The 26,492-nt window shown below is 43.7% G+C and overlaps 1 protein-coding gene across 1 annotated transcript in view; it reads right to left on the reverse strand.

The window, feature by feature from the left end:
• Positions 1-26,492, reverse strand: part of PTPRT (protein tyrosine phosphatase receptor type T) — a 557,720-nt gene that overhangs the window by 369,888 nt on the left and 161,340 nt on the right. Inside the window, exons 4-5 of the mRNA XM_042783611.1 lie at positions 20,483-20,684; positions 18,992-19,094 (exon numbers count right to left, since the gene is read on the reverse strand). Coding sequence (XP_042639545.1) covers positions 18,992-19,094; positions 20,483-20,684 — 305 coding nt within the window. The remainder of the gene's footprint in view (positions 1-18,991; positions 19,095-20,482; positions 20,685-26,492) is intronic.

Genomic DNA, 26,492 nt, shown 5'->3' on the forward strand with positions numbered 1-26,492 from the left:
CAAGTATAGCAGGGATTGTGGGGCTGGCGCGGGATCGGGCAGTGTTTCGTTCTGCTGTGCATGGGGTCGCTATGAGTCGGAAATGACTCGACGGCACTTAACAACAACAACAACAATATATGTAAAGTACTTAAAATGGTGTCTGGTACATACTCAGAATTAAGTTAATTATATAATACTATAATAAAAATAGTATGCCACTTGGCTGTGAATTAGCATGCTTTTAGAGAGTTATAAAATTCTCTACAATTATAAAATTTATTTAACTAAATATAGTGGTATAACAACATTGGGAAGACAGAGGGGAGGTTTTGGCTGATTTAATACAGCCCAATTCTCATCTATCATAGCAGGAAATAAACAGATAATGTCTGCGATCAATAACTTTAAAATAGCACAGTAGGTAGTAGAATTGCCAGTTCCCAGAAGGAAAGGCAAAGAATGGAAACACAGTTGCCTTTTTTTAATGGGGCACGGGAGTGGAAGGGGTGGTAAAAGGTTGGGGAGGGCATAGTTGACTATAGGATTTTCCAAGTATGTGCATTTGTTACTTTAAGGTTTGTTTGTTTGTTTGTTTGTTTTTTAATTAAAGAATGAAAAAAGGTTAATATATATGAATTGGCTGTCAGTGCCCAGCATATAAGAGTAAGCATTCAATACACTTTGGTTCCATTTTATTCATTTCAATATAATTACACTCCTGGGGATTTTTCTTATTTAAATACACAGTACCAAAAGAAAAACTTGAATAAATATGTTTATTGCTGGGTTATTTATAACAAAAAATAACTGGAAATGACCCAAATCTTCAGCCATATGGGAATGGCTAAGAATTATGCTAAAAACCTGATGGAATGCTATAAACCAGGGACGTAAGTTTATTGTTCTGACGGCTAGTGATTGCCTAAAACAGACCCCACACACACACACAGAGACACACATACACACAAAAAAAAACCTCTGATGTGCTTAGACTAGGAAACAGAAATTTGAGAGAACCAGGACATTCAAACAGAGATGTCCATGTAATGTGTCTTAGGGAAGAGTCCTCTGTGGGACACAGAGTGGGACACTGTGGGACACAGTGCTTGGGTCACTGTGCAAGGAGACTTTCTCCCCAAATCCAAAGAGTTTCCTTTTGAGCTGTGGTACCGTCTTTCATACTTAGAGTTCATATCACTGTAAAGGAAGAATGGATACTAACAATCTATGCCTTTAATAGCAATTACTACAGGTAGTTAGGACCCGCTCCCTTCTCCAGTTAGACTCAGCATTAGCAAAGTGACATCTCACCTGGAAGCGATTCCCAGTAGCATCTCAGCCTCCAGCTCTACGATGTCCCAGAAAACCCATTTCCCAGCAAAGGTACTGATAAAAACTATATGACAACAACGAAAAACATTGACATCATGAAGCATCTGAGTCTCTGTCAGAACTTACAGACAAAGCCTGCAGCTATTAAAGATAATATGAACTGGACAAGCCAGCTTCTCTGAATCTTTGTTTTTCATGTGAAAAAAGGAGATCACAGTCACCAGCCACAGGTTCTGACCCATAGAAGGAGCTCAACAAAACTTAGCTGGATTTGACTTTGGGTGGCTGTGACTCATTTCACAGAACCATGCTTCTCAAACTCTAGAATGCATCAGAATCACCTGGAGGACTTGCTAAAACACAGATTCCTGGGCCCCATCCTCACAGCTTCTGATGAAGTAGGTGTGGGGGCAGGGCCTAAACATTTTCATTTATAAAAGGCTTCCAGATGCTGATGGTCTAGAACCACACTTTGAGAGCCACTGTGTTACAGGCATGGATATATACCAAAACCAGCTGGGACAAAGGCTGAGAAGTTAGAAAGGGAAGAGAAAGGCAAGTGAGAAAAGTTTTCTAAGGGGTCCTCATTAGTCTCTGGTCCCAATGTCCAGTGCATGTGAATTGGGTGGGGCTTTGGTATGGAGCCCACTCCACCTCCTTCCCAGGTTGCCTTCCAAGGTTCTCTCAGGCTTCAAACCTGGACCAAACCTTCCTTGTCAACTTTCTGAATTGAAAGAGGACAATCTTTTCCCATCCGTCTGTAGCCTACATGCGGATGCAAAGGCCACCTTTTCAGGTTCCAAGAAATTATGCATTCGTTATGGAGGAAATTAACACCTCAAAGCAAACTATAATTATGAGTTCTTCAATTCAGTTTATGCTTTTTCAATTAGGTACTCTATAATTTTAATCATGGGAGCATTAACATGTTTCTGTAATTTATATACCTGTGGTATAATTAAGCCTGGGAAACACATTGCTCTAAACCTGAATGGTAGTGATTGTTTCCCTTCACACTTGCAGTATTACAGGTCCCTGATGGAGAGATGGTGCCAGCTTCAAAGGAGCCATTTGTGAGCTGCAGAGGCCAATGAGAGAACTCCTGGCTTTGGAAATGAGATGGATGTTTAGACCATGTGATGTTGTTGAACATCTGGCCCATGTGTAGACATCTGCCTCCCAAAGCTTCCACTCCTATTGTGACTTTCAAAACATTCCTACCATTGGAAACTGCCTTGGACAACTATTCTTGGAAACTAATTTCAATTAAGAAGGAACAGGGTGTCCTGGCAGGAGAGACGTTATCTGAGAGCCACGGGAAGCAGATGGCTTTGAATTGAAGAAACTGAACAACGGGCTGAAATTTAGCCTGGATTGGAACCAAGTTCCTTTTTTTGAAAACATGGATTCCTCTTTCCACTTTCTCTAAGTCCACTCCTCTCTCACAACTCCAGCTCTGCCTTTTAGCCACAAAGCAGAGCTGGAATCCTATGGACAAGGTAGTCCTCTTGGGATTCTGAGCAGCTCTGCAAATTCAAGGAATTCAGAGGCATTCTGAAAGGTTTTGTGCTTATTCAGACTGAACCTCTGAACTTTCTGAAGGTTGAAAACCCTCATTTTTTTTTCTCTCTTCTTCCTGCTTTCCCCACAATAGCAAATTCAGATTTGCTGACTGCAATAAAAGAAAAAAGAATATAATCAAAACTGGCCTGGAGGGACAACGCATACAGATTCCAACACAGCTGAGTGAAGTGCCCATATTGCTGCAGCATTTTGGCACTCAATATATTTTGTCCGATCTAAGAAAATATGGAACTTTTTATAGACTGAATGTTAGAAATGGATTTGTATCTCCCATGCTGCTTCAGCCTCCCACAAAAGAATACAGATTTATTCAGATTTTGATGCTCAGCTCAGAAACATCCATCTTCCACCTAAGCCCCAACATCTGCATTGAAGTGATATATTCAGATATGCTATCAGCATGAAACAACACAACATGAATTATTTCAGACACCAGTCATTGTCATCATCATAATAGGGATTTTTTTTTTTTTTTTAGCCCCTACGTGGACAGGGATAGAAAAATAAGCTGGTAGAGATCCTAGTTACGCTCTTATGAGCTAAAACTGATTATCCTCATGCTGAAACGCACACCAAAAGAGACAGAGGAGTCTGAAAGCTATAGAAACAACAGGAGCAACTCCACAGTGAAATGAAAAATAATTGCTCCCCAATATCATGAGGAGGAGCAAATACTGGCAACATAGAAGAGAATACCTAGTAGCCTGGACAGCTTCCTTTGTCCATACCTGAGGCCATCTATAGGCTAAACCAACCAAACGCCCAACTCACTGCATCAAGTCGATTTTGATTTATAGTGACTCCCATTGGGCTTCCAAGACAATCTTTACAGAAGCAGACTGCCTCATCTTTCTTCTGTGGAGTGGGGGGTTCCAACTGCCAACCTTCTGGTTAGCAGCCAAATGCTTAACCACTCCATCACCAGAGCTCCTTAGGGTCTAACCCAGTAGTACTCAAATTGTGGCCCAAGACCATTAGCATCAGCATCACCCGGACTCTTGCTCAAAAAATGCAGCTCCTCTGATTCCATCCTTAAATCTCTGGGGACAGGTACGAGCTACATGTTTACTGGCTCTCCATGCGATTCTGATGTTCACTCAAGTTTGAAAACCCTGAGGTTAAACAATTTCCCAGACGTTATCCCTAGAGAGGGTAATGCAGAATTTTGGAAGTCTAGGTCAGTAGGTTAGGGTCTGAGCAGCAAGTCATCCTTGCCATAGGTCCCAAGCTGGCTTTTGGGACTTACATTTTATGGCTGTGACTAAGCCCCTATTATGTTCCCCATTTCCCATGACAGAATCCCTGGCCTTTACTTCTGATCCCAAATTCCTGCAGTAATAGCCTCTTTGAAACCAAACAGGGATCCTGACCTCTTTCTACCAACTCTCCTAGGGTCTGGAGCAATGCTACACAATACAATGTTCTGTGAAGATGGAAATGTTGTCCCATATGGTGGCCACTAGCCACATGCAGCTGCTCAGTATTTGAGATGAGGCTAGTGCAACTAATGAACTCAAGTTTTAATTTTCTTTAATTTTAACTTAAATTGCTGCATGCAGCCAGTGGCTATAGTATTGGACAGCATGAGTCTAAAATCTTGTCTTCCAATCCTTGCTGTGTTACTAGGGCTGTTATGCCCGGCCCTGGCCAGGAATACATCGATAATCTTTGTAACTTGCCTGGTAAACCTATGCACAGATGGAAATTCACTAAACAATAAACCCCAAGCATTTGTAATGAGGCAAGAGTAGGATGAGTTGCTTTGTGGGTGGCGGTAGACACAAATTCCCTTTGCCTAGTGGCTAACACTCTAACCTTTAAGTTGGTCTTTTCTTACCAAAAACCAAAACAGGGCTTTCAGGATCATCTCTCACTGCTGCTGAGAGGAGACAACTCTTTGAGCAGCCCCAGGCAGCTGGAGCAGGCATTGTGTGGAATGCTTTTTGGAAGAGGGCAAAACCTCCTTGGATTCTAACATGGCAAAGATCCATGCACTGGCTCAGAAGAACATCAATAGATCAGGCTATAGAAATGCACTTGATGGAGGCAGACTTAAAAGTCTGACCTTTGAGCAGTTGCAGACAGAAAGACTGAGAGCCATCAGTTATAAATTGTGCAAGATCTGAATCAAAGCAGTGATGCAAACTGTCATGGGGCCCTGAACAGTTTGTGGAGTCAAAGTCAGCAGAAAAAGTTAGAGGAAAAATGAGAACCAGGAGGAGGCACCTTGCTGAATCACTGTCGCTCTTGCTAGTTCCCCCGGGTGGGCGGGTTAGCATCATAAGAACCATCTACTTAGAGAGTCCTTCTATCCATAATGTGGTCTCTTTGTTCCTTGAAAATACTTGGCTCCCATGACCTTTACCTTGAATCCATTAAGCCCGCCCTCCATCACTGCCAACATGAACCATATTATTCCATAGGACTCCATTACCGAAACCTCACCTATCTTACTCTCTGAATACCACTTTTTGTCTTCCCAGCCTCTCACTGTTTTGTGCCCTTGACACAGATTCTTCAACAACATTGAGGTCACCTGGCTCTCAATATCTTTGTTTTCTGCACATCTACCTTCATATCCTCCTATTACCAAGCCTGAGCCAGACGGCCCATTTTCAATCCCTTTGTTGACATCATCATCTTCCTTTTCTCATTGTCCTGATCAACTTATGTGTCTTTCTTTTCTATTATATTCAGAACTGACTGGAGCTCTTAAAGAAAACCATGCCAGAAAATGTGGACCTCTTTTTTTTTGTTTGTTTTTTTGAACCACTGTTCCTTTGGATGTTAGGTTTTAATGCCACACTGGTTTTCCTTTTACCGCTTTGGCCAGTCCTTCGTCATCTCCTGTGTGGTACTTTGATGGAGTTTCACAGAGAATCTCCTCACCTCTTTTCCTCACCTCTTCTAGTCTACACTCTGCCTGGATGAGGTCATCCACTCCTCCCGTGTTTCAAATCCCACCTGGATGTTAATGACTCCCACAGCTAAAATGCCTGCTCAGCTGTCTCTCCAGCACTCCAGACTTATAGAATTTAAATAGTCCCTATGGTAGGAGGTGAACATGACAACCACACTTTCCTTTCCCTGATGCCAGCAACAGTCCCTGTCTCCATCTCTCCAGATGGCAGACGGTCCAAAATAGAACACTCTTTCGTTCTTCATGTTCTGTCGACTGCTCCATTTAAAATATTCCTCCCCAAACACCTGTTTTTGCTTCTTGGTTTGAGTTTAAGGAATATAATCCAGAATCCTTCAACACCAGAGCCAATTCTTGGTAAGCTGTGTTACTAGGGGGGCTTATAAAAGGGACCTGCAATGCAATAGGGTGAGTTGAAGTGACCACCCAACCCATACCAAACCCATTGCTTTCTAGTGGATTCTGACTCACAGCAACCCTGGAGAATAAAGTAGAACTGCCCCATTGAGTTTTCAGGGCTGTAATCTTTATGGAAGCAGATTGCCACAACTTTCTTCTGTGGAGCAGCTGGTGGGTTCAAACTACTGAACTTTTGAGGGCAGCTGAGAACTTTAACCACTGCACCACCAGGGCTCCTTGAAGTGACCACAAACCCATCAAAATCCTTTGAGTTTCACTTTTCTTCCCTGTGTTTTCCTGACTAATTGCAGCTCTGTGCTGTGCTGCAGCCACCAGACTGGCCCTTCTCTCCTTCTGTACTTTCACTGGTGATAGGTATCTGCCCCTTTAATCACCATATTTAGACTGTGGGACAGTCCCATGGGAAACAGCCCTGCAGCAGTGTTCATCCCATTATTCTTTATTTCTGGTTGTTTCTTCTTCTTGTATCTGGTTCCTCCCCTTTCCCAATTTGGTGTGATGAAGTCCCAGCATGCTTTTAGGCTTGGCTACGTGAGTACTGACCACTAAGAACTTACCTTTGAAGAGCAGGAAGAAAAACAAACAAACAAAAAATAGCAGAGTGGTACTATTTGCTGGCTTACTTACCTAGTGCTGCCATAAAGAAATACCACAGGTGGATGGCTTTAAAGAACAGAAATTGATTTTCTCACAGTTCTGGAGACTAAGAGGCTAAGAGTCCAAATTCAGGCCAAGGATCTAGGGGAAGGTCCTTCCTTGTCCATTTCATCCTCTTGTAGCTTTCACCAATCTTTGGCATTCCTGGTGCTCCTAGATGCATCTCTCTCTGTCGTCTGCTGTCTGTTCTTCTCTTCTCTGTGTAAGTGTCTCTTTCTACTTTGCTCCTAACCCAGAAGTAACTAGGTATAGGGCCACTCTTTGCTGGTCCTCCTTGGAAGGAAGATTGGGCAGTCTACTTCCATAGAGATACTGCCTCAGAAACCCAAGGAGGGGTCTCTATGAGTCGGATCCAACTCAATGGCACTGAATTTGGTTTGGTTTTCATGATGCTGGTATGACCTCATTAACATAACAAAAGAAAATATGAATTTCCAAAATGGATCCTATTTACAGGTACAGGGATTAGGATTTCCTATTTTGGGGGGACACAATTCAGTCAATATCACTTATAGGGCTAAAGTTTCTTATGCTTTATGTGGGTATGACTCTTGCCCACCCACCTGCACCAAAGTGGGGCACACAGCACTCCTCATCTTTGGCCTCCAGCAAAGGTGGCCCAGAAAGCTGGGGAAATAAGCAGAACAAATGATGTTTAGAGGAAGAGATTCTAAATGTAATTGCAGTTTCTCATCTTTCCCAATGTGGACAGGGCCCCATAAAATCCTCAGGCTACCCCATGTTAATAAACCCTCTAAATTTTCATTTCTCTTCCTAATTGGACACCATCATACAGTGGTGCCTGAGAATCAGACGGTAATGATTCCAATTTTGCTCACTGCAGCTTCATGCACTGGCAAAACCCTTCTGTGATTGTTTCATGTGTTCCCACTCAGGGAGTCACAGTTATTAAAGGAATCCTGGAGGAAATTTGGCAATCATTTCCTTTTCTTCCCAATAAAGTTTCTTCTTTCTTTAAAAGTTGGCTGGGTCTCTAGTTTTGCACTGTAGCTAATCACTGTGCAAGCCAGAATCTACATTCTTAACTAGCTGTACCTGTCAAATGTAAAAGGGTCTGGAATCTCATCAGGGAATGAAAAGAACTTACAGTGACCTTTAGAAGCCATTTGTCATGTTATGCTGTCTTCTCTTCTTCAGCCTCTCTCACCTCTGGTCCTCCAAGCTGGGGCTGCACCACTCTGGCACCATGCCCCGAACAGCTCATGAAAACAGGTCACGAGTCTTAAGTGACCTTGTAGGCAGTCCCTCAGAAGTCCCCAGCACCCACCGGGATCACACATCAGATCCCAGCCTGTTTTTGCTCGGTTGGTTCCTAGCTCTCTCATTTAGTTCCCAAACCACACCATCTTCGCTACCATTGACCAGGCTCTCCTAAATAGAGTGTCCTTCCAGATTCTGTCTGCTCTCTCTGTTCACTGGCTTATAAATATTAGTATCATCCTCCATCCCACTAACCAAGTCAGAGATCTGGGAGTCACCCTGGGCAATGTCTTTTCCTTCACTTCACACCACCTGGACTCAAAATAGAGAAGTCATCGCCAAGGTGTATATAATTTTACCTCTTGAAATTTTATCTCCATCATCACAACCACTCTAATTAAATCACCCTCATGTCTCATGTGGACAACCATAACTGTCTCCCAACTAGTCTCCCCGAACCATTCTTGTCCTCCCTGATCTGATCTATAAATTAATGCCAGAAACATATATTTGAAACAGTAAAATGGATTGTATCTCTCACTTGCTTGAAACCCATTCTTGACTTCTGATTGATCTTAGCATAACATCCTAAGTCTTTAATATGATTATATCAAGCCCTGCAGATCTGGCTCTTGCACACCCAATCCCATCACATACCACTGTCTTCTGCATTATTTTCCTCATTGTTGTCCAACTGGCCTCCTTTCAGTTTCTCTTAAACTACCTCCTGACTCCCTAGTCTGGGTCTGATCCCCCTTTTCATGGGAAAAAGTAAGACACAGAAGGTGGAAAACCCAATAAATATGCATAGTTGAGCTGCCTACCACTGTGGGCAACTGGGGCGCAATCTCAGTGGGGCATCTGAGGAACTGTGGAGTGTACATCAGTCTAGAGCATGGATGTCTGGACTCCCATCTTCTGTTGGTTGGAGGCTGTTCCTGTCACATTCAATCCTTTGCCTTTCTAAGCTCAACCTGCCTGCTCAGGTGAAGCTCCATGGAGCTTAAGAGAAAGGATAGGTGCTGGAGTTTGAGGTGGGATCCTGTATATATTTATGGAATCTTCCCCCTCAGCTACAGCTGAAATCGAGGTTGGCTTGGATGAGGTGCCATGGGAACAAGAATCTGCTTCAACTGATAACCAGTTGTCTTTAGTGTCTGTGGCATAGTTTGCAAAGAAGTACATTTGCTATTAGGATGTACATTGCGTGTGCAGGCAGAGGTCTTACCTGTTTGTCCATTTCTGAATCTCCAGTGCCCAGCACAGTATCTGGAACATGGTTGTTTGCTCAATGCGTATGTGCTGATTTGATTTAATTAGTTAGTGAATTGATGAATGAATGAATGATTGAGTAGATAAACTGGCTCATTTCCTAGCATCTGGGCTCACCTCTCCTGCTTGGCTTTGACTTTGTGTACTCCTCTAGTCTCCAGGATCCATAAGGTCTCTGTTAGTTAAGGGAACTCATGTGGGTCTCACTGGGGGCTACAGGTCTGCTTTGCTCTGCTTTTACAACCTAAAGCAACATCTCCTCTGACTTGGAGGCACTGCCCTGAGCCCTTTGCGGCTCCTTCAGCAGTTGAGACACCCTACCCTTGTCTATTTGCTCTTGTGTTTCTGAAAGCTGCTCAAATTTGAGGATCTGTTTCTAAGGTAATATTGCTTTGTGACACCATTGGGGATGACTACAGGTTCCCTTAAGTGTCTCACCAACCAGCACTTCACAAGCAGTAGGTCTTACATGAGCACTAAAAGAGACTCCAACACACAGACACAACACACAGGGGGGACAGAGGATCATCCTGTTCATGGCTACCTGCTGCAGGGAGCCCCTGCTTGTCTCAACAGCTTGGCCAATCCCAACAGGGATACAGAACGACTGCCAGTTGCTTATTATGCACTTTAGTTTATTTTACCTTCACGATGATCTGTGACATGGGTATTCCCATTTTGCCAAGAAGGAACTTTAGGTTCAGAGAGATCAAGTAACTGACCAAAGGTACCTGGTGCATCAATTGGATAAGGTTCGACCTGATTGAGTCCATGTGCCTCTGTTTTTCCAATGTGTCCAACTCAGATGCCAGTAACTGGCTCTAGCTGTGGCAAGAAGAGCATAAGAGGCCTCAGGCCTGAGTTAGGAGCTGCCTCTGGGACCCAGCCCTGGGCCTCAAGGAGGCCACACTCTGGTGGAGACTGAAAATGCATGTCCCTGATACAGGAGTGGCCAGGGCAGAGTGGGCCCGCATGCTTCTTTGCCTCTCTCCCCATCTCTCTGTTCCAGCACTGAGCATCCCTGAGTACACCATGCACTCTCCTGCCTGGGCTCTTGTAGATGCTGCTTCCTCCATCTGGGCCACTCTCTGTGCTTCACCCCTAAGCTAACTCCCCTTTCCCCATAGGTGCCAGTTCAGGCAACACTGCCTCCAGGAAGCCCTGCTGGAGCCCACACCTACTATACTAATGATGAATGCCTCCTCACTGCATTCTCATGGAAACCTCTGACCAAGAACACAAGCTCATCACTATTTTCCCTTGATTGATTGCATTCACTGTAGACCTGCATGGTAGCCACTACCCATATGTGGCTCCTCAAATAAAATAAATCAGTTCCTCTGTTGTATTAGCTATATTTCAAGGCTCAATAGCCACACAGGGTGAGTCACAAGCATATTGGACAGTGCAAATCAAGGATATTTCCATCATCACAGAAAGTTTTATTGGATAGCACTGTGACAGACTTGAGGGCAACGGAAGGCAAGGTGTGTGGTGTGCATCTCTATAGGGCCAGCACCTGGCATCCAGGTGCACAAAAAAGATTTACTGAATTACTTACTTAATTAGCTATGTTTTGAAAGCACCTATCAAATGCCAGATGGAGTCTCTGGGTGGTGGAAATCATTAACAGGCTTGGCTGATAACTGAAAGGTTGGAAGTTCACGTCCACCCAGATGCAATAGGCTCTTGAAAAATGCAGCCACTGAAAACCCCTATAGAACATAGCTCAACTCTGACACATGTGGGGTTGCAATGAGTTGGAATTGACTCACTGGCCACTGTTGGTTTGTTTTTTAATATGTGCCAGGCACGGCCCGAGTAAAGAAGATCCAATAGTGTCAGATCCCAGGTTTCTTGGAGCTCACGGCCTAGTGAAGCGCACAGAAAAAACCAACATCAAAACCATATGAAAAAGTGCATATCACAGTAGAAAGCTCAGAAAAGAGCCCTGAAGGAAACCAATAGGACACTGCTGAATAAAATATGGCAAGAGGGGAAGAGTAAGAGGAAATAAACACACAAATGAAGGTTAGGGCCAGATTTGGAGGGACCTTGAATTCTGCACTAAGAAGCTTGAACTTAATGTAGCAGAAAATCAGTGACCTGTTGGGGAATTTTAAGCAGGAAAGTAACTTGATCCAATTTATGCTTTAAAGGATCACTCTGGCAGCCAGTGGAGGATGGATTGAGTGGGGAGACACTGTGACAGCCAAACCAGCAAGAACATCTGGCAGGTCCCAGGAGTAGGCAGAAGAGTGGCCTTGGGGTTGTTGTTGTTGTTATTTGCCATCGAGTCGGCCCTGACTCCTAGCGACCCCTCCTTGGGTTTCCGAGGCAGTTATCACTACGGAAGTAGGATTGCCCAACCTTCCTTCCAAGGAGTGGCTGGTGGGTTTGAACCGCCAGCCTCCTGGTTAGCAGTCAAGTGCCTTAGGCATTATGCCTTGGGGTAGAGGAGACCTAATCCGAGGGAGGATTCTTGAGTGGCACTGACAGGTCTCAATGACTGATTGAATGGGCAGGTGAGAGAAAGTGAAGTGAAGGACATCTCTGAGGAAGCCAGCCAGGGGTCTGCTCTAGAATCTGGGGCTCTGTCCCAGCCTCACTTCAGGGATGCATTATGGGTGATTAATTCATGACCAAGTTACTTCCTTCTGAAGGTTACTACAGATATATCAGCGTGACAGGTGGGGCGTGGGGGAAGAGGGCTCAGCATGTTCGAGTTGGAGCAGAATATTAGATTCTAGTCACTATTTGATTGATCTTTTAAGCAATTCTGGGATTCTGTCACTTAAAAACCAATAAATCTTTGGAGGCCTGGAGAAAGCAATGCAAAAGCAATAAATCTCCATTGTGGGGTATTAGAAAAATAGGCCAAGCTGCGAGGTGGTTTGGCTGGAGGGATAAGCATGCCCGAGTCCCACACAGCAATCCTCCACTCCACTCTCCTCACCTCCCTGCATGCTCAGCTCTACTAAGTGAAGCCAGGCCCATGGGACTTCGGAAGGGTGGTAAGCAGCAGAGCAGGGGCTAGAGTGTGGCTCAGACATGGTGAGAACTGCAGGCCAAGCTTCAGGGGTGAGGCTATGTGAGAACAGGCAGCTCCACTCAGAGAAAGACCCACTGGGGTTCACAACTTACAGGTTAGCCCCAAACAATCCTGCACTGGAAGACCCTAAGAAATTGGCTTGCCCACCTCATGCCATAATTGGCATCCTAGCCATGGAGAGCTCAGAACTTCCTGGGGAAGCAATGAACTCAGGTTAGAAAATTGGGTTCATGGACTGGCTCTACTTGTAATGAGCTCTATGACCTTGGGCCAGTCATTGACTATCTCAGACTTGAGTTTCTGCCTCTGAAATGGAGATGGTATTTCCCACCCAGCTTACTCCTAGGTGGAGGTTGACGGTAAAACACGGTTCAAGGCAAAGTAGCATGAGGTTAGCACATACACACACCCTTTATCCTTGACCCAGTGCATCTAGTGTGAGTTTTTTGAGTCCTGTGGCCATAGAGCATCTTTATTGTCTTCTTACATGCTCCTGCTCATCCCAATTCCCCCAAGCTGTGGGATTCTACATCAGTCCACTTTCTTGGATTTTGTTCCTCCCTCCAGCCAGTCTACTCTTTCTGTCAATCACTAGAGTCACTTGTCCAAACTGGCTTCATATTATCTTATTTGTTTTGTTGGTTTCATTATTTTGCTTGCTTGTTTTCTTGCGTAATGTCCTACCCCATACACTCACACACTTATTAGATGGTAAACCCCAAGCAGTTAGGGGTGCATCTGTCTTGTTCACTGCTATATCCCCAGTGCTCAGCTCAGTTCCTGGGACATAGCACATGCTCTGTAAGTATTTGTTGAATGATCTAATGGGCAACTGCTCCCATATGGGTGTCCTAGTGCCCAGGGTTCAAGGGGAAAAGAGGGTTAAGGTAACTGAAATTTTTTGTGATATTGTCATTGCTGTCACCTCTCTTGTCCCGAAAATCTTTCTGGGTAGCATTGATTGGTCTCTTCCTTTTCTTGGAAAATATTCAACAATGGTCTGAAAATAATCCAAGAAATTGAGTGCACCACCCACCCTCAATGATCCAGAACCTTGCGAAGAAAAGCAGCCACACATTTCCAGATACCAGGCATTGCCCCTCTGAGCAGTGACATTTCTTTTATTTTAATCTTTTTTTTTTTTTCCAGATGAAAATGTCACCAAAATATATCACACACATCTTTCTCTTAGGGAGGTAGTGTGGTGTGGTGAAATAAGTGTTGGCTTAGGGTCAGCTGAACTGGGTTGAAATTCTGCCTGCACCACTTGCTAGCTTCCAAGCCTGGGTCAACTTGCTCAGCTGCTCTTTATCTCAATTTCCATATCTGCACAATGGGGACCTTTTCATGCAACCCTGTGAGGATACACATAGCATTATGTAAAGTGACAGGCATGCAGTAAGTGCTTGCTCATTAAATTAATACTAATAGGCTCTTTTCATTTGAAGACATGGAATCCAATACCGCATTTTTGGTATGAATCAACTAATGAATGCTTGTGGCAGTGAGGGGCTGTAGCACAAAGACCTCCTTGTTTCTTGAGTTAACTGTTCCATGTGTAGACCAGTTTCCCTGTTCAGTAGCTCCCTGCCAACTGTCATTTCTCACTGCTGCTGAGTAATCCCACTCTTTTCTCCCTCCTACTAATTTACTGTAATCTTAGGATGCATGGGCTTCTTAAAAAGATGTGCAAACTAAGAGTGTGTGGGCTCTGAGGGACAGCGTAAGGGGTTTTCCTTGGTAGAAACAGGGAAAGCTTTCCCATGCACATGGGTTTGGGCTGCTCAAGGGGCCTATTTGTCGGGGGTGAAGAGTTTGGTCTTTGCAATCAGACAGGGCTGGGTGGGAATCCTGGCTCCATCACTTGCTGGCTCTGTGACCTTAATCTTTGGTTTCCTCATTTCTAAAAGTGAGATAATGTTTGGTCAGGATTCAATTCCTGGAACATAGTAGCTGCTGAATAAATACAAAGAGGTGATAATTATTCCAATCTGTGAGAAGCTAGCTTCCGATGACTTCTCAGATGTTTACAAACACATGATCTTTTGCTCCCAGGGATAATTCCCTGATCCTCTGTACAAAAATCAAATGTGTCCTGTCAGTGGGAAGGGCTCATGTTACCTATTTCCCAGTACACTAGAACATGTTTTTTTCTGAACCAAATGGCAGGGGCTCCTAAGGAACTGATACTGAGGGCAGTGGTGGTTGAGCAGTAGAATTCTCATCTTCCATGGTGGAGACCTAGGTTCGATTCCCAGCCAAGGCATCTCCTGCTCAGCCACCCTCATCTGTCAGTGGAGACGTGTGGGCTGAACACGTTCCAGTGGAGCTTCCAGATTAAATGGACTAGGAAGAAAGGCCTGGCAATCTGACAGCCAGTCAATGCAAAGTCTGTGGATGACAATGGTCTGATGGGTTATGCGTGAGTTCGCCATGAGTTGGGGCTACCTCAACAGCTGCTAAGAGCAAGGACTAAGTAAAGCACGCATTTCCTCTCAATGGAACCAAAGCCTTGAATAGCTTTGGAAATTCAAACTGGAAGGAAGTAGTCAACCCTGTGAACCGTCAGTGCATGGATTTTCAAAAATGGTATTGCACAGAATCTCCTAAGTTCCACAGGAAAGAAGCAAAGTTGACAAAGGCACTAACACCCTGAGGGCCTGCCTTGCTCTGAGCCCTTCCATATTTTATTCAACCTCTGTGACACAGATACTATCTATATTTCCCAAAAAAGGAAAACTGAGGCTGAGAGTGATTAAGCATCTTGTCCAGAATTTGAATCCCATTACTGTCACCAATTCTTTCTGTCACCCCCCACAGCAGATAGCAAACTGGAAGCTGGGCTGAATTCATATCTACCCTGTAGCCCGACGGTGGAACACCAACTTGATAAGGTCTTTTTGCTGATAGTTTTATAGGTCATGGGCTTTGGGTCAGATCTGGGTTGTGCTCCTGGGTTAACTGCTAACTTGCTGTGCAACTTTGGGCAAGCTGCTTCCCTTGTCTGGGCCACAGTTTTGTCATCTGGGAAGTCTTCTGAGATTTTCAAACAATAATTCTCCCCCCCCCCTTTTATTTATTGTGATTTGGGTAAAGATTTACAGAGAAAATTCACTTTCCATACAGCAGTTCACATATACTTTGTCTCATGTCATTGACCACAGTTTACCACAGTGCAACATCTCTCCTTCTAATTCCTCCCCATAGTTATCTCTTCCCAGTGTCCATCCCTCCATACACTCCTGCCTCCTGAGCTGTCTCCCTGTGCATAAGCAGCCCTTCTTTCTCCCATGATTGATCTCTCCAAGGAGTATATCTACTTGAGGTAAATGTTCAACTCAGATGCTTGTATTTCATTTGGCTGGAAACCACAGGTGTGGGTTCAATTCCAGACCTGAAGGGCAGCTAGGGGTCATAGTCTCAGTGGTTCCACCAGACTCTATCGGACCAGCAAACCTGGTCCCCACCTTTTTTTTTTTTTTTTCCTCCAAATGATTTTGAGGTTTGTTCCACATTGTTCTCCCTCTCTATCAAGGATCTCCTACATAGATCTCCTTCCAAGTGGATGACAGTGGTAGCCGGGCACCATCTAGTTCTGGTCTTATAGTTGTATAGACTGTAGATCGGATGGTGTACCACTTGCTAGGACTAATTGTTTCCATGAATTTTAGTTTTCTTCATTCTTCTTTGCTCTGGACAAGGAGAGACTCATCGTTGCATCTAGATGGCAGCTTGCTAGATTTTAAAATCCCAGTGGCTACTTGCCAAAGTAGGAGGTGGAACAATGTTTTATATAGTATGTTATGCGAATTGAGCATTGAGCTTGATGTCTCCTGCGACTATGGTCCCAAGCCTGCAGGTTCAACTACTCGGTTCCTCTGGGTAGTTGGCTGTGACCAAGCAGTGACCACAACCTTGCCCCTTGTCAGCTCTACTATACACTTGGGAATTCTGATCATTCACATAAACTTATAGGACCATTGTCTGCCAACCCTATATATGTTCTTGGATACACTCCTCATTTCATAGACATACCTAATCATTTAGCCTGTCCACCCATCTATCCATCCATATACCCATGTTTGCCTTCACTGACAACGCAGTACTGTATGTGCAAAAGGGTTCATATTTGTTGTCTGTACCTCCCATGTACCTCTCTCTGTCTTTCTCATTCTCAATGCTGCCATATTGGTCACTCACATTTGGTACATTGCCCTTCTCTTCACCCAAATCAATACTTATCTCTATCTATCTAACAGCATTCCCTCCCCTACCCTCCCACCCCTGGTAACCAACAAAGAAAATTTCCTTCAATAGATAAACCTTTCCTTAACTTTTACAATAATGGACTAATACAATATTTGTCCTTTTGTGATTGACTTATTTCACTCAGCATAATGTCCTCTAAGTTCATCCACGTTATGCGGTGTTTTGCAGATTCTACATTATTCTTTAGTGTTAAATAGTATTTCATTGTGTGTATGTACCATAATTTGGATATCCATTCCTCAGTTGATGGTGAAACAATAATTCTTTATGCTGTATGCAAAGCCATTAGTGGTCGCAAAGGGACACATGGCTTTGGACCTGGGCAATCTGTATCGAAACTCAGCTTTCTTGCTCATTCTGTGTTCTAGGATATTTCTGAGTCTAGTTACTTCATTAAAGTTTACAAGAGAGTAACAGGAAGAAAAGCAGGAACTCAACCACTATTTTTCTGATTGAAGAGCTGTTTTTGGCTCATCACAGATAGAACAGTACTAGAACAAGCCATGTGTAGAACATAAGGTAAAACTTGAGTTCCACATGTGTAGAATATGGTCTGGTGTCACACACACACTGCACATATGTGTTGCCAGGCCTGTAGACACATCTGACTTAGGGTAGTGCATCACCCAGTTTTCAGAATAGGTGGGAACTAGCACATGGCAGTCAGTTGATTCCATCTGTTCCACTGCCTATCATTTCTGGGTACAGTTGGAATAAGTTTGGAAAATGCAGACCCAGACCTTCACAGTAGCCTGTTTCCTGGCTGGTCTACCAGCCTCTGGTGTCCCATTCATGCTGAATGCATCTCACCACTGGCCCCCCATTTCTCTGGGAAGAAGCCCAAGCTTCTTACTCACAGCTCCCTTTCTCATCCCACCACTCCTGCCTTGACCTTTATGCTCTAGAAACCTTACCCACTCAGGGTTACTCCCGTCATAGCAGGCTACTTCTCCCCTCCATGCATTTGCTCATGCTTGACCCTCTGACCACATTAGCAAAATCTTATCCATCATTTAAGATAGATCAGGGTCATCTCTGGGAATTCTCTCCTCTGAGCTGTCATAATGACCTATGTGTTATCTCACAAGGATGCACTGGATCACAGTTATTTATTCATATTTCTGTCTTCCCAGCTAGAGTTTGACTTTCTCTGTTGTTGTTGTTATGTGCTGTGGAGTCAAACTCAACTCACAGCAACTCCTCTTTGGATTTCCAAGGCAGTATCACTATGGAAGTAGATTGATAGCTCAACCTTCCTTTTGAGGAGTGGCTGGTGGGTTTAAACCACCAGCCTTCTGGTTAGCAGTCAAGTGCCTTAGGCACTACGCTACCTGAGCTCCTGACTTTCTCTAGAGCATAAGTTAGTCATGGCTAGTTCACTACCAAATCCCAAACACTTAAATAGTGCCTGACACTGACTAGGTGTTCAATCAGTGTTTGTTGAATGACTGACTGAATGAATGTATGAATCATTTTATCCCCTGGGTCCCACCCCATGCCTGGCACATAAGATAGTCAATGCATGCTTGTTGAATTGAACTGAGCCAATCTGACAGCCATTCCTCCCAACACTCTGCTTCATTTCAAGGGACTGCAGTCCTACTTGATGGAGCTCTCAGAAAAACCAGCGGTCAGCACAGAAGCTGCTGCCCCTTTGCAAAGTGTAGCTTGTTGAAAGAGATGGCTACGCTCAACTTGCACTCGGTCACCTTAGCTGCTGATATGCATTATCTGTCTAAACTCAAGTATGCTCCTAAACTCTAACAGCCTCTTGTTATTGATCAGAAAATGTGAACTTGACTGCAACTCTCTATCAGACTCTATGACACTGAGATCCTAAACTAGACTAGTCCCAAGATCACATTCCATTTTTGATCTCCGAGCTGCTTTTTTTTTTTTTTTTGGAATTCAGCAAGTCTATCTATCTGTCTGTTACTGGCAAGATGATGTGGAAGGATGATCTTGCCAGGAGACTAGTTCCAGGTATCAACCCCACTGATTAGATTTTCTATAAGGTATGTTCCAGAAAGTTCTCTCCCAGCCCTCCTTAGGTCCCCATCAGCATGTTTCCTCTAATCTAGCCCTAATAATCCTCTGTGTGGTGAGAGGTTCCTAGCTCATCAGCCCCCTTGGAATTGGGCTTGGGTGGCAGATCTTCCTCTGGGAAACCTGGCTCCTGACCAGTCTTATCCATGGGCACTGCAAGCAACATGATTCAATTGGAGATGTGTGTAGTATAGATAATGGAAACAGCAAACTCCAAGCCAAGAAGCCCTCCTCACCTGACAGGGGCTCCCCGGGACTGAGCGGGCTTCAGCATCACCGTGATGGTTGTGTCTGTTTCATTCAGTGGGGTGTCGGTATCATACTCGGGCATCGATGGTGCTGGGAAGGCAACAGATGAGATAAGCGAAGCATAGGTCCCAAACCTCACTTACCATCTCCCTTTGATGCTATCCTTGAAGATACTAAGGATGACTAGAAGGATGAAGTTCAGAAAAGGAGTTAGGTAAGAATCATATGACATCCCAACTTTTCAGCCAAAAAGGCCTTGACTTCCAACCTGTCTGCAGTTCCTTTAAGGTGCAGTAGAGTCTAGGGAAGGGTGGCAATTAGGGGTTCAGTAACTCTCAGGAATCAAAAAGTTCCACACCAAATGAACAACAAAATGCAGGAAATATTACTACTTAGCAAAGATGTGAAGAAAGTGAAGTCGACTTGTTAAACACATTTAAAATGCAAATTAAAGCAATGATGAACTAGTTCCCCTCTACCCTTTTTACTTTTTTTTCATGAGCTCTCCTGTCTCATACCCAACTGGCAGAAGTATAACTAAATCTAATCCCTTTGGAAGGTAATTTAGCCACTTTTATTAAGCACTATTAAAACCTACATCCCACATGACTCAGTATTTCAATTTCTGGAATCCAATCCTAAAGTTATAATACAAACGAATGAACTGAATTTTATTCCTTAACTTGTTTATTGAAGCATAATTATATATATGTGTGTACATGTATGTGTGTATGTATATATATATGTCCATAAAATATGGATACAGCCAATATATCCAACCATCGGGGTATGTTTCATTAAATGATTGTCTATCCACTTGATGGAACATTATGATAAAGGCAATGTAGCAACATGGGAAATGCTTATTGCATAAAGGTCAATGAAAAAGTTCAGCTACAAAAAACACCATAGGTTTGTATCTATGCAAAATGCATATGCATGCAGACAGGAATTGCACAGGTACTTTGGAAAAAGAAAATGGCAGGAAAGGTTCTGAGATAATTCTGCTCAGATGCTATCAGGTGGTGGAGGTGGCCCTCCTGATGGCGACAGGTTGTAATCATGAGCACTGGGACTCTGTAACAGTCACTTAGTCATTAATCAGACATTTCATGAGACCTTGTGCTGTGTCCTGCCCTGCCAAAAGAAATATGACTGAAAAACAAATCACTTATTACAAGCCAATTTGTATGCAAAAAGAATGTACTATTTAATGCAACCCTGTGGCATATTATTTGGTGAGTCATACCAAATTAATATATTTTTTACATTTTCAGAAGTTCATAGATTAGGTTTTTTTTTTTTTTTTTATCCCCACACAGACTATGACGGTAGCACACTCGGGGTCTGAAACATCCCGATTGCTCCAAAAAGACCTACTAACAGTTGGTTTTACCCCTTTCTACCTCCCAGGAACAGGGATGGGAGCACCAAACAACACCAGGTCTCCCTGCCTTTTCCCTTGCTAAGAGAAATACCTGAAATTTTGGTGGCGATGCGAGTGGTGACGGGAGGCCCAAAGCCCTTTGCTGTGCTGGCCTTGATGGTGAAGGAGTAGGTGGTCCCCGGATACAGGCCCACAAAGAGGTGATGGGTCTCGTTGCGGAGCTTGAACACCTTCCCCCTCTGACTGGAGAGGTCGGCGCTCGGATCCAGTGAGCCCACCGCCTTGTAGTTGATCTGTACAACAAGCCAGCAGACAAATAGGTCAACACCTCGTTCAGGAAGCCGGGGGGAGCCTGCTTGGGGGCACATCAGAGGAAGAGAGAGAAGGCATGGGAGCTGCCAGTTTCTGACCACCTGCCAGATCATGCCCCAGAACCCTCCACTGCTGCCACTCTGGAGCCATGCTGTGCAATCGAAACAGTGTGAGCCACAGATGTAATTTCAAATTTCTCACAGCCACATTAAAAAAGTAAACAAGAAGGGAAGTTAATTTTAGTAATAATTTTTACTGAACCCAATATATCTAAAATATTATCATTCCAACATATAAAAATTTCACCCCTACTAGGTCTTTGCAATTCAGTGTGTATTTTACTCTTAGAACACATTTCAACATGGACTGATCATATTTCAAAAACATCGTAGCCCCATATGACTAGTGGTTACCAGATTAGCAGCACAGCATGTAGAAGTGACAAAGTGTGGCATCCTGCTTAAGATTTTTTGGAGGGCTTAATAAAAATGCAGACCCTGTGGCCGAGACTCCACAAAGACAGGAAGCATTTGCTGTCTGGCGCTTGCCTCATACATCATCTTGTTTCTCTTCCCAAAACCTTGGAGGCATCAGGATAGTTATTCCCATTTCACTGATGAAGAAACTGAGGCTCAACTGTGTGCAACTCACTCTAAATCACCACTTTTCAGACAATTAATGGTGAAGGCCCAGTTTTGTGTTTTCCAATCTATTCCAGACCAATAATAATATGAATACCACACCACAGGTGACTCATCCTGTGAGTTTGGCAATAACCAAACTGATTTATACTCTGTGCAATGAGATGAGACCACTGGCCATGCACTTGGGTATTAGGACAATGTCAGCTTGCTATGAACGTTGCTAAGTGGTTCCTCTTAATTCCTACGCTTATATTACTGGGAATAGTTAACAGTAAGTTGGCAAACTGGGACTGGTCTTAGTAGACTACACGTTGAGTACCACTTCTCTAAATTACAATGATGAAGTGACAAACATGGGATTTTTTTGTTTATCTCATCTGTTCCATCAGAAATGTGTTATTAAAAGATACATATATAAATAGCTACTTATATGTGTGTGTGTGTGTGTGTGTATGTATAAAGAAACAAACTCACTGCCATTGAGTCAGGTATGACTCATAGCAACCCCTCCTTGGGTTTCTGAGGTGGTATCACTATGGAAGTAGATTGCCCAACCTTCCTTCCAAAGAGTGGCTGGGGGGATTGAACCACCAGCCTTCTGGTTAGCAGTCAAATGCCTTAGGCACTACACCACCAGACTCCCTTTGTGTCTGTGTGTAAATGGAGCTCTGGTGGCACAGTGTATAAGGCATATTTGGCTGCTAACCAAAGGTCAGTAGTTCAAACCCACCAGCTGCTCCATGGAAAGAAGATGAGGAAATCTACTTTGGTGAAGTTTTACAGCCTTGGAAACCTAAGGGGGGTTCCTATGAGTCAGAATCAACTCAATGGCTGTGGGCTTAGTAGCCCCCCATATGTATAAAATATAAAATACATATGCAGAAAAGCGCACAGCTTGATGAATTTTCAAAAACTGGACCGAACCACATAACCATCACCAAATTAAGAAACAGAACATTACTAGACCCTAGACTTTTCCTTTATGCCCTCTTCTAGTCCCTACTACTCCTCTCCCCCAGGAAAACCTCTATCTTCACTTCTAGCAGCATCAACCAGTTTTGCCTGTTTTCGAACTTCACATAAATCGAATCAGACACTCCATACTCCTGTATGTCTGGCTTCCTTGCTCAACAGTCTATTGGTGAGGTTCATCCTGGATATCATGTGTAGTTGTAGATCCTGCATTCTCATTGGTGTTCATGATCCCTCTACAGACACAGGACTAAATCCAAGTCTGTCAGACTCTAAAGCCTGTGCTCTTTATTCTATACCATGCTGACTGGCCTCGGGACACATTCCATTAATTAAAGAACACATTCATTCATTTACTTATTTACTCATTCACATACGTTTCCTGTGTACCTCCTGTACCTCTGCACTGTGTGCTGCTGGGGGCCCCAAATGAATTCAAGCCAAGCCTTGTCCTCAAGTGGCTTCCATTCTAAACAGAAGTAAAACCATTACACATACAACTTATGCCTATTTTATGTTCCATCGAGAATGTCCCAGACTTGAGATGACAGCCTGATCCAGGCAGAAATGGAACACATCAAATTTACTTCAAAAATAAAATACTTTTCTGTTTCTGGCAATGATACCAAATGCTCTGAGGAAGAGATGATTTTTCTCCCCTTTACTAGGCAGTGGTGGTGGGCAGTGATTCATTCCATAGGTAGAGGTAACTTTCATGTTCTCAGCAGGGCTTCAAACAGGTTTGAACTGGTTTAGTTATGGTTGACACAGCAAATTCAGAACAGACCTGACTTTGTAAAATGTGGGTGTACCAGAATGGGACACGTTATGGTTTGAAGCCCTGAAATGGGAGACTTGGAAAAGGGCATAGTGAGCCCTTGCAGGAGCCTGATACAGAAGATAGGATTTCTGCCAGGAGTGTGTTACATTCAAAGCAGTGTGGTAGGCTGCCATCTTTGAGGAGGGCAGCACTGTTTCTGACTTTGCAGTTCACAGGATTTGCTTGCTTTGCCATGCACATATTGTCCTTGTTTTCTAAGAGAGAGATTAAATTTCTAAGTGGGAGTCAACTTGTAATCTTCCCCATTTCGGTTACTGTTCCAGGACACCCACATTTTACAAATTTGGGTCCATTCTGGTTTCACTTCATCAGCCATGACTGAATGGGGCAGAACCAGTTTGCAGCCCTGGTTCTTGGAAGAGAGAGACCAGACTTTGGTTGGAGCAAAGGAGGAGAAACTTCACAGAGCTAAAGGGTTTGGGAATTTTGCAAAAAGAGCCAGAGAATGCATATTCCTCCCACAGGTCCCTGGCAACTAGCTTTGAGTTGCTGTGTTGTGCTTTTCATAGTATTCCCTCTGGTCTACCCTGCTCACCACAAACCTTCCCAGAGGCAAGCACTGCAAGACTCCACCATTCTTTGCTTGAGAGCTTTCTCCATGGATGCATAGCCTGAAGGGCTGGGCAGTCAGCACACAGCCCCCAGCAACCCTCAACCACCTACTGATATGTACATTCCCAGGCCCTCTCTCACATGGCAGCCCTATAGTTGTCCTATACGGCTATTCAGTTTCCTTGGGGATTCAATTCCATTTGCTTCCACCATAGGTACCAAATAAAACTAAAGCAGTTGCTGTCAGTTGATCCTAACTCATGGTGACCCCAATTGTCACAGTAGAATTGTGCTCCATATGGTTTTCAATGGCTGATGTTTTGGAAGTAGATCACCAAGGCTGTCTTCTGAAGTACCTTAGGGTTGCTTTAGCCCACCAGATTTTCAGTTAGCATCCAAGTGCTATAACTGTTTCCATGACCCAGGGACTCTCCTCCAATGGTAGCTGGCTTGAAAACACACTCATTATTGGCTAACAAATGTCCTATTTCTTTCTCACACCCTCCCCTGTTGCTGGCATTTCCTGTATTGGTGGTGTTAAGTGCCATCAAATCAGTTCTGACTCACAGCCATCCTATGTACAATAGAATGAAACACTGCCCAGTCCTGTGGCTTCCCCACAATAGTTGCTATGTTTGAGCCATTGTTGCAGACCAGCCACTGTGTCAATCCTTCTTGTTAAGGGTCTTCGTCTTTTTCATTGATGCTTTACTTTACCAAGGATGATGTCCTTCTTCAAGGACTGATCCCTCCTGATAATATATCTAAAGTATATGAGATGAAGTTTTGCCATCTTTGCTTCTAAGGAGCTTCTGACTGTACTTCTTTCAAGACAGATTTGTTCATTCTTCTCGCAGTCAATGATATATTTCATATTACTCTCCAACACCATAATTCAATGGCATCAATTCTTCTTTGGTCTTCCTTATTCATTTTCCAGCTTTTGCATGAATACAAGGTGACTGAAAACATCATGGCTTGGGTCTGGTACCTTGTAGTCTTTAGAGGGACCTCTTTGCTTTTTAATACTTTAAAGAGGTCTTTTGTAGTAGATATGACTATATTTTCAATTGTCTCATATGCATGTGAAAGCTGGACAATGAATAAGGAAGACTGAAGAAGAGTTGATGCTTTTGAGTTGTGGTGTTGACAAAGAATACTGAGCATACTGTGGATTGCTAAAAAACTAACAAATCTGTCCTGGAAGAAGTGCAGCCAGAATGCTCCTTGCAAGCAAGAATGGCCAGACTTCATCTCACTTACTTTGATCATGTTTTCAGAAGGGACCATTCCCTGGAGAAGGATATCATGCTTGGTAAAGTGGAGGGTCAACAAAAAAGGGGAAGGCCCTCAATAAGATGGATTGACACAGTGGCTGCAACGATGGGTTCAGGTATAGCAAGGATTGTGAGGCTGGCACAGGATCAGGGAGTGTTTCCTTCTGTTGTACATAGGGTGGCCATGAGCCAGAGATGACTCGAGTGCACATAACAACAACTTGACTGTTGCAATACATCATTTGATTTCTTGACTGCTGTTTCCATGGGCATTGATAGTGGATCAAACTAAAATGAAATCCTTGACAACTTCATTGCTTGTCAAATAACCTGCTTATATTTGAACCCTTGTCTCTGTGTATGCTTTTGAGGAGCCCACAACTGAAAGAGTGATCAGGAAGGCATCTCAGGGGACAAATGAACTATCACAGAGATAGATGATGCAGAGTCAGTGCAAAGAACAGAATATTCCAGGCAGAGCAAACTGCCTGGGTAAAGGATTGGTGTGGAGAAGGCTTGGAAGAACCAAGAACAATCCATGTGATTAGAGTTGTTGAGCAAATAGAGTGAGTGCAACTTTTGTAGTGGGGCTGGGATTCCAGTTTTCCCTAGTGGCAGGGGAAGGGAGACACTCAAAGAGCTCTGCTTGCAACCACAAAGCCCAGAGCACCAGTGGAGATGTGTCTGTGCATCCCTTGAAATCTCATCTGAGTCTCCCTGTTGGGGGGGTGGCAACTGCATTGCTATACAGACACTGGGAGGTAAAACTCATGCCTTATTTACTAGCCAATTCCTTTCCTGAGTTCCAAATGTAATCCAAAAGCTACTCAATTTCCACTGAGCTGTCAATATAATATACCATGCTCTCCTGCTCTTCTAACCTTTCCTGGTATTACAGGATCCTCACTTACTTGTAATGAAACACTATGAATAAATCAATGTATGTTAATATAGCGTGCCTTCAATTTTTTATGAAGGGCCTCACCAAATCTAATTCCCACTGCTTTGTCAGAAACAGTCTTTGAAAAATTTGACTTGCAAGTTTTACGAAGTTAGTGGGGGATCAGGATGGGGAGGGAAAGAAGGAAGGTGAGACAAACGGAATGGGATGGAGCTGTGGCCATAAAATGCATAGTGCAATAATGCAAAATGGATCTTCATTTGGAAGTGGAGAAAAGGGAAGGTTTGTTGGAATAGCAACCATAAAATAAAGAGTGACAGAGGGAAAGGTTGCTAAGCTGCATGACAATCCTGGGTTCTAGGATCTGAAGCAACAAAGTCTTCATAGGCATCTCCTTCTCTTCTAGTTGCTGTCAATGGAATCCTTACTCAGATGCCAGAGGGACAACTTGATAAGGAAAATCCAATCACTCCCTCCTTTACTTAGGAGCAAGGCAGCAATGGTTTCCCACAGAGCTCAGGATTAAGAGCACATCCTTATCATGACCTAAAAGACACTACATGAGTCCTCTGCTCATCTCCTTGGCCCCTCTAATCTCCCTC

The sequence above is a fragment of the Orycteropus afer genome, unplaced genomic scaffold (genome assembly GCF_000298275.1).
Source record: "Orycteropus afer afer isolate SDZICR_OR568_19922 unplaced genomic scaffold, OryAfe1.0 scaffold00020, whole genome shotgun sequence".
Taxonomy (NCBI): Eukaryota; Metazoa; Chordata; class Mammalia; order Tubulidentata; family Orycteropodidae; genus Orycteropus; species Orycteropus afer.